The sequence below is a fragment of the Gavialis gangeticus genome, unplaced genomic scaffold, assembly GCF_001723915.1.
Source record: "Gavialis gangeticus isolate Ggan-Ray unplaced genomic scaffold, GavGan_comp1, whole genome shotgun sequence".
Lineage (NCBI taxonomy): Eukaryota > Metazoa > Chordata > Crocodylia > Gavialidae > Gavialis > Gavialis gangeticus.
The window spans coordinates 7250152-7258525 of record NW_017729027.1 but is presented as its reverse complement, the minus strand read 5'-3'; the positions used below and the strand labels follow the sequence as shown (position 1 = coordinate 7258525).

The 8374-nt window shown below is 39.5% G+C and overlaps 1 protein-coding gene across 1 annotated transcript in view; it reads right to left on the bottom strand.

Annotated features, from left to right (window-relative positions):
* The window catches only part of UBE3D (ubiquitin protein ligase E3D), a 213983-nt gene that overhangs the window by 92310 nt on the left and 113299 nt on the right, over positions 1-8374 (bottom strand). Inside the window, exon 9 of the mRNA XM_019520433.1 lies at positions 1553-1691. Within this exon, the coding sequence (XP_019375978.1) occupies positions 1553-1691 (139 nt within the window). The remainder of the gene's footprint in view (positions 1-1552; positions 1692-8374) is intronic.

Here is an 8374-nt window from a genome sequence, read left to right as displayed (position 1 = left end):
TGAACTTACTCTTTCATCTGTCTCGAGTTCTATGAATCACTTGTCTGTTCCTATTTATATCTGGATAAATATCAAAAGAAATATCCCACTCCAGAATCTCACACTTTATACGCACAGATAAACATGCAAGATATACTGTATCAGCATACAGTAAAATAGTTTAATCATACTATTTCTTATATCACAAAGTAAAATTAAGACAATTTCACCACATACTACAGGCAGTAGTATGCAGGACTAGCTAGTATACACTATTTTTATAATAAGCAATTTTGTAATTTCATTCCACTAGCACACAAAATATCCCTCAAATTTTACGATCTAGAGAAGTACAATCCAGTAACAGTTCTAACCTTAGGTATAAAAACATCATTTTAAAATATACAGCAATGGCCATTTCTCACTTCAGTGTTCATAGTATACAGGTTCCCACTTTCCAAGCCCAGAGAGTATATGAAATACAGCCTAAACTACTGTATATTTAGTTATTTTTTACATTATGGATGCGATTCTCAACTGTTTATCTTCAACGTAGCTCTCAAAATAAATTAAGCTACCCATTTTTCATCAACGGGGTTTCTAACCCAATATTTCTATTATGGGGATTTCTTTGAATTAAAATAATTTACTAATTCTTAAATTAATCATGGTACACACAATTAGAAATCAAGCACTAAAACAGGTTGGTTTGTTTTTTAACTGTTGTGTCAATTATAAATTTAGATACATTAACGGAGCTAAACTAATTAACTGCCTGTTTATATAAACTATATGACTTTTGGATTAAGTACAAGCAAAGACCTGAAAACATCAACAAGGCTAAGTTCATATATTCTATTATCAGGCATTATAGATGACACTCTAGAGTGTCTATAATAATTCTTTTAATTCAATGGTTCTATAATAATTGGTTCATTAAAAATTTTAGAAGCACAAACTCCTGGACAGGGAAGGATTTGTTGCATGTTGACAGTAATCTACAACAGAATATTTTAGGCCACATTAAATGCTTTATTCAGAACGCTATCATTAGGACAGATGGTTTCATTTACATTTTCATTAGATGCACAATTTAAGTTTGAAGAATTTATTAATAGAATCATTTATTAATAGTATTTTAGCTTGCTTTTATCATTTAAGAGAGCATTCACACCATGGCAGTAAAGTTTTACATTCTGTGCCTTTGTTATTAGTAAAACTTGAAGCAACTATTTTAACTTGATTGGCAAAGCTTTTACAGTTAATGGAGTTACACATTAACTGTTCCAGCTGCTCAGCTTTAAAAAATGGGGACACTTATTTAAGCTTATTATTTAACTTGGTGAGTAAACTTCCTTTTCAAAAGAATCTGTTACAGCTTCCTAACTTTGTCTAAATAAAGTAATTGTCAAAAACTGCACACTAGAGGTAATTCTTCCTTGCTGTACTTAGTAGTTGAGCTAGTAGTGCCCCAACAGAAAAGACTAGAATATGAATGATTCTATGCATCTCCCGAGTGATCTCTTTTTCCTAGAAATAATACCTTTATATTGGATAAATGGTATTTCATTACCTGGAAGGAGTTCATGCAGCGAAGTGAAGGTGGCAGAGAAGCATTACTCAAACTCAGTATCAGCAGTAATTCCAAACATGTTTTTGATGGAAATATTAGGGAGTGAACGCCAATATCATTTCCCCATGCATCAGCAAGACTGGAAAGTAATAAAAAAACCCTATTAATTAACCAGCTTAAAATATATATTTCACACAAAGCTCAAATGAAGCCTTGAAAGTACTAGACTGTTCTTGTGTATATGCCAGTAGTTCCATTTCACATATTTTCTCTGTAGGAGCCACAGGCCACCACACTGCATTTTTCTTACAATACTGGTAAATGCTGAAGGCGTTTTAAGTACTGTGTTATCACCACCAATTTTACAAGGGCACATACATGAGTTAAGACAACTATGCCATCTAAGACAACTAACCCATCAGAACAATCCATTTTTACATTTGCAATTCTTAGTTTTAACAGCAAGTCTGAACCAGGCTTCATCTGTCACTGGCAATTTCATACCATATAAAACTTGCATATAAAGTACTCAATAATGCACTACCTGTGCTTTTTAAGGAATACCTTTATTTTTCTTCCAGTAGTAAAAATGTCTTATCACTGCTGAAAAGCTAGGAGGCCAAGGGCTATGATGTAAATTGATGTTTATGATCCTACCACTGGGATCTTGCTGTCTACACACCAAGCAAAAATCAATCCTCATTTCTTTTAAATAGCTTTGGTTTAAAAATATAAAATGCACTGAATTTCTCAGAGCTAATCACTTTAAGACACAGGGACAACCCTACAAAATAATGTTTTTGTAAATATCTGTGTTAATTTATACCAGTGATTTTCAGTCAGGGTGCTGTAGCACACAGGGATGCCTTCATACCTTTTAAGGGTGCTTTGAGGTATGAGGTGATAAAGGAGGTGTGAGGAGGTAAGTTTGTCCCTGCCTGACAAACCTCTGCCCCCACTGCCAGCTTCCCTCTGCAAGGAGGTCAGCACTGTAATATACACATTAGTTTTTAAAATTGCATGCCACAATTCACAAAAGTTATGGAATGGTGCCGTGAGTTGAATAAAAGTTGCCTTGAATCTAAAAAAGTTGAGAACTATTGATTTATACTAAGTAATAACAAAGATTATTGCAGAGAAATCAACTTGGAATGCTAGCATAGTCAGCTTTCTAATGTTGTTCGAGTCTGGTTCTTCCTTCCTCCACATAAAAGACTGTCAGAGCAGATCAATGATCCATCTCATTCAGTAATCTGTCTCTGACAGCAGCCAGTACACAGTGCTCTAGAGCAAGGTGCAGGTCACTAATTCTCAGGAATACCCCATGTGTTTTTACAGGTAGGCACAATATTTGTTCCTCTCCAGATAGCAGTAGCTAAGGATTTTAATTAATACTAATATTTTTTGTTAGTTCCTTCAGCTTTCCTGAAGCATATTATTAAAAGCTGATAAATCATTGTTCCAGTACCTCCTCTTTCAACAGCTGAATCTTTTACAGTACCCACAAAGAGCACCTGAGGTGGGGAAACTGAAGCAATCACCTGATATTGAATATCTTTATCCCCTTAATTGTTCCCTTCTCCCAGTTGGCTAGCAGAGTCAATGATCCTGTGGCAGACGTTCTGGTTCTTAAATGTTTAAATAATTTCTTACTAGTTTCTAATGCTCTTTACACTCTTCCTTACTTGCCTTCTTTACATATATGTTCTTCACACCAGTCTTCCTAATGCCCATTTTACCTTCCATAGTTTGTGTGCCTTTCTATAGACTTTACCAGCATAAAAAATTTCACTTGCTGTGTTATCATTTTGTTATTTTAATCTTTAACAATTAGGCAGACCATTCTTTTCCTCCCCTTGCCTGCCTGCTTCACTTCCCACTAGTGTTGCGGGTGACTGTCATGTTTTCAGTTTTAAGGATTTTTTTTTTGCCCCCCTTGAACCTCATTTATTTTTCTGCAAATGCAATTGCTGGGCTAATTTTGAGGAAGTTTATTTCCAGAAGGTTGCTGGATCTAATTGTATTGCTGTCATCACTACTTAGTTGCTGAAATCTGAATTATATTTTGAACCACCTCCTATGGGTTCCTTCATACTTAAATCAGGTGCTTTAGAACTTGCGAATTTAAGAAAGTATTCTTTTAGGTATTGGAAATGTTTCTCTAAATGTTGTTACAATGCAACATTTGGCAACTTTATACCTGGGCAGTTAAAATTCCTCATTATCACTGTTTTATTAGACCCCTTGTCTGTTTTCCTTCTTCCTTCTCACTTGTGGGAGTATTAAAAATATATTTGTAATGTTTACTGTGGATGAAATAAATTATTCTTCTTGCTAAAAATGGAGCATTGCATGATTTTCCAAAATAATTACTGATTTTATGGAGCTTGACTTTACAACTTATTGTATGCTGCTTACACTTCACAGCCTCTAGAAAGGACCTAATCACATGAGGCTCAAAGTGTCTAGTGGGATGTGCTAAGTACCCAGAAAGAGCTGCTCCCCCTAGCAACATTCTGATCCATGCTGGAACCAGATCCCAGATGCTGGTATTAAAAGTATTTCATCACAACACATCATCTATTTTTCCACTTTTGACTAGAATAGGCATCCGGTCGCTATCACCTCTATTGCTGTATCAAGGGTCATGTAGATGAACTCTGAATAGAAACGGAGGGTACAGAGTTGTACCATGTAGCCTCAGCAAAGCTCACTTGGCTGGACGCTTATCAGATACTAATGTTTCCACCCAACCGTGGAGCCTGAGTGCTCTGAAGCATACTGTGGCGAGCCAATTGCAGCACTTCTCTCGTCTCCCCAGCACAATCCCAGGCTGGACGTTCTGTCTAGGACTTCTTCAGGCAATTGACCCTCATGACCCAACCACAATAGCTCCCATAATCAGTGTCAAACTTTGTGAGGTGACCTGATCAACTTTCTAAGATAATTAAGTCCCCTAACAAGAAACGCAATGCTTAGTTATCTCTTCTCTGGATATCTGGAAATCTGGTTTGCACAGGACAGTAGCCAAATCTTTGTCCAAGGGGCTTTACTGCGATTAGAGAATCATCAAGATGTAACAGTTTTATCTAGGTCACCACCCCTTGGAATTTCAGTTCAACATGGAGGTTAAAAGACAACAGAGTTTTAATCTGACAGAGATAAACACAATGAGTTTCCAATTACCAAACAAAATTCATAAGCTGTACATAAGATTCTCCAAATCACAAGGGCAAAAAAAACCCCAACCAACAAAAATTTAGTTTGGACTGATCTTTATGATACAAGAGTATTCACTACTGAAAATAATTGTTGACAGTCTGGCAACATCTAAAGGACATACAAGTCAAGTTTAGGAACCAAACCCCAAAGCAATTAGGTGTAGTAACAGATACTCAACAAAATGTTCTGAACCAGGAACAGGCCTTGGAGTTAAAGAAAAGGGAAGTGTGAAGGAGAGAGAGAGAGAGAACAGAAGTCCTGAGGTGTCTTACGTGCTGGGCAGGGGAGGTCAGGAGACGGAAAGCAGGTTGCAGCAACAGATGGAGAGAGTGAAAACAAGTAAAACCCACAGCATGCAAGGCTGGCAGGGCTGCAGCTGGAGACTGGAAGGGAAGAGAAACACCTACCACACTTCTGGAGCAGCATCTTGCTCAGGATTAGAAGAGGAAGGCTGCCCAGAGGTATTTCCAGCCCCGGAGAGGGGCAGAGGGGGGTCAGTTCCCTGCAGGTCACAGGGAAAGAAGAGTGGCTGAGCCTCCTGGCAGGCAAGGGTTGCGAGACTTGCCAGAGGAACGGGGAGTGACCCTAGGCAGGAGGCAGGCAGAGCCGTGCACACACACGACTGGTGATAAGCTCCAGAGCAGAGCCTCAGCTGAGGATCCGGGACAGAGAACACATACAGCCTTTGATAATCTGTGGGGCGGAATGGAACCAGAGGAGAGGCCTGAGGAAAACTGCAGTTACAGGTAGAGCCCTGCTGCACATGGGAGAGATCCCAATGAGACTGTGACTGTTCACAGGGGAGCAGGGCAGGCCTCTGCATAACAGAGACTGGACTAAGTGATTTCCTGATTGCTGAGATTGGAATTTGAGAGCCTGACCCTGGGTGAAAGGGGACATAGACTGAGCCTGACAAGGAGGCTGAGAGCTGTCGAGGTTTTCCTTGGGGTTTTTTTTGCCTTTTCTTTTGATATTTTGAGCTCAGGCCAAGACCAGCCCTGGAACGGTGTACCTAATCAAAACAAAGGGTCTCCCTGGGGTAGAGAGCCAAACAATAGCACAACAGGTAACACTGCGACCTGGCTACAGAAGAACTTTTGAGTACCATCTGGAGAGGCTACGCTGGGGTAAAGGGGAGGTTTGGAGCCCCACAGAAGAAACAGGGATCGAGATCAGGCAGGATCACCGCCGGCAGTGCCTCCTGGGAATATAATTTCATCAAAGTCATGGCAGGTGAGAAAACATAAGACCAACTTCCTGGCAGACCAGGTGATCCGAAGCCGAGGTCCACCCTGTCACCGCCTGTAGGCAAACGCGCTCAGGGCAGTGGTAACAAGCCCTACAACACCTACAGCCATGAAAGGAAGTCAGAATATGATTCTGGCAGGACACTTAATCTGTGTTTCTACCTCTATTAATTGTCATAATTCAGTCATGCCTGCCAGCTATTTCTTTATTAGAAAAATTATACCTAGCCATAGTTAAAAAAAAAATTACTAATTTTGTTAGCAAGAAGCTCCACATATTGAAAATATTTGCAATTATAAATCAAGAAAAAGAAAACTAAAATACATTTTAAAAATTCATTAGAATATTGGTAATGAAAAGGTAACTCCACTGTTTACCAACAGAAGTTTACCTTTAAAATAATACACTAATCAAATATATTGTTTGCCTGCTGTGAATATCCAGCTCCAGAATATAAGCTCTTCCACATGACCCAAAAGGTAATAATTTATTCTAGTCTTTGCTTCCTAGCTATCACGATAGACTCAGTTATTATAGAAGATCTCTGCCTGCCTGTTGCACCATTTTCTATGTGAGATAAATTAAGTTGTAAAGATCTGTGTTATCACCCAACAACAATACTGCATGCTCCTCTAATTAGGCAGCTTAATACTGGGATTGCTCTCAAGGCACCAATGTGGTCTAGTAACAGGGGGAATAGAAATGGTTCCTGTTTACCTAGAATAGCACTACCATGAAGCCAATGACTTGTCTCCTCAGCACCATCAGCTACCAGAAACATAACACATCTACCATCCACTCACCACTACACTTCTCAAGTTGAATTCAAGACACTCACTAGACCAGGGGTGGGCAAAATGTGGCCCTGCACTAGACTTAGCCAAAACAGCTGAAAGATCTCCTAAAGCTCTGACAAGGAGACAAAGATTGGACTGTCAGCTTTGCTCCTCCTCAGTCACAAATAAACTGTCCATAGCAAAAACAAGAGTCAGTCTTGGGCCAGTCCAACCCTGAAAAATAGCTTATACAGGATCAAACATCACCGCTTTCTTCAGACTGCAAGCTGAAATTCTGTTCAATTGCCTATGTAAACAATCATGGCATTTCACAGAAGTTATAAAATAAAAACTTTTTAAGAACTGAGAATTTTCATCATTCAAGAGAGAAATTCACATGTGGCAGATACAAGTCACATGGCTTACTAAATTTCTGACAGCTGTTCCAATATTGCAATGGAAAGGTAGTACAATACTGATAACAAAAATGAATTCTGCTTACAGCTGACATACTTGGATATAGCTGTGAATGCCAGTGACAACTGAATGTGCCATTCTCAGCTCTGATCTTTTAAAATGGAAAAGAACCGATAAAAAGATGAAATAAAAGATAGAATGCTGTGGACATTTTTTCCTACTAGTCTGTACAGCACAAAGATCTCCCTATGGACTTTGAATCAGAAAATTAGGGCTGGAAAGGACCTCAGGAAATCATCTAGTCCAACCCCCTACTCAAAGAAGGAGTGCCCCAGCTAGATCATCCCAGCCAAGCCTCTGTCTAGCCAGGTCTTAAAAACTTTCAAAGATGGAGATAAGATACCACAACCTCTCTGGGTAACCTGTTCCAGGTACTTTACTATCCTCTACATGAAAAAGTTTTTCCTAATACCTAACTTAAATTTCCTTGGCTGCAACTTGAGAATATTGGTCCTTGTTGTGTCATCTGCCACCACTGAGAACAGTCTAGCTCCATCCTCTTTCAAAACCCGCTTCAGGTAGTTGAAGACTGCTATTAAACCCCTACCCCTCTCAGTTTTCAATTCTCCAGACTAAATAAGTCCAGTTCCCTCAACCTCTCCCCATAAGCCATGTGCCCCAGCCCCTTAAACATTTTCACTGTCCTCCACTGGACTCTTTCCAATTTGTCTTCATCTTTTCTGTAGTGGGCGCCCAAAACTGGACAGAGTATTCCAGATGGGGCCTCACCAGTGCCAAATACAGGCGAATAATCACTTCCCTTGATTTGGCAATACTACTACTAATGCAGCCCAGTATGCTGTAAAGCCTTCTTCACAAGGGCACACTGTTGGCTCATATCTATCTTATTATCTACAGTAACCTCCACATCCTTTTCTGCATAGCTGCTGTTTAGCCGGTCAGTCCACAGTATGTACCAGTTCATTGGATTATTCGGTCCTAAGCGAAGGACTTTGCACTTGTCCTTATTGAATCTCAAGAGATTTCTTTTTGGTCCAATACTCCAATTTCTCTAGGTCTCTCTGAATCCAAATCCTACTCTCCAGCATATCTGCTACCCCCCCCCCCCACCTTGGGGTCAATTATAAACTTCCTGGGG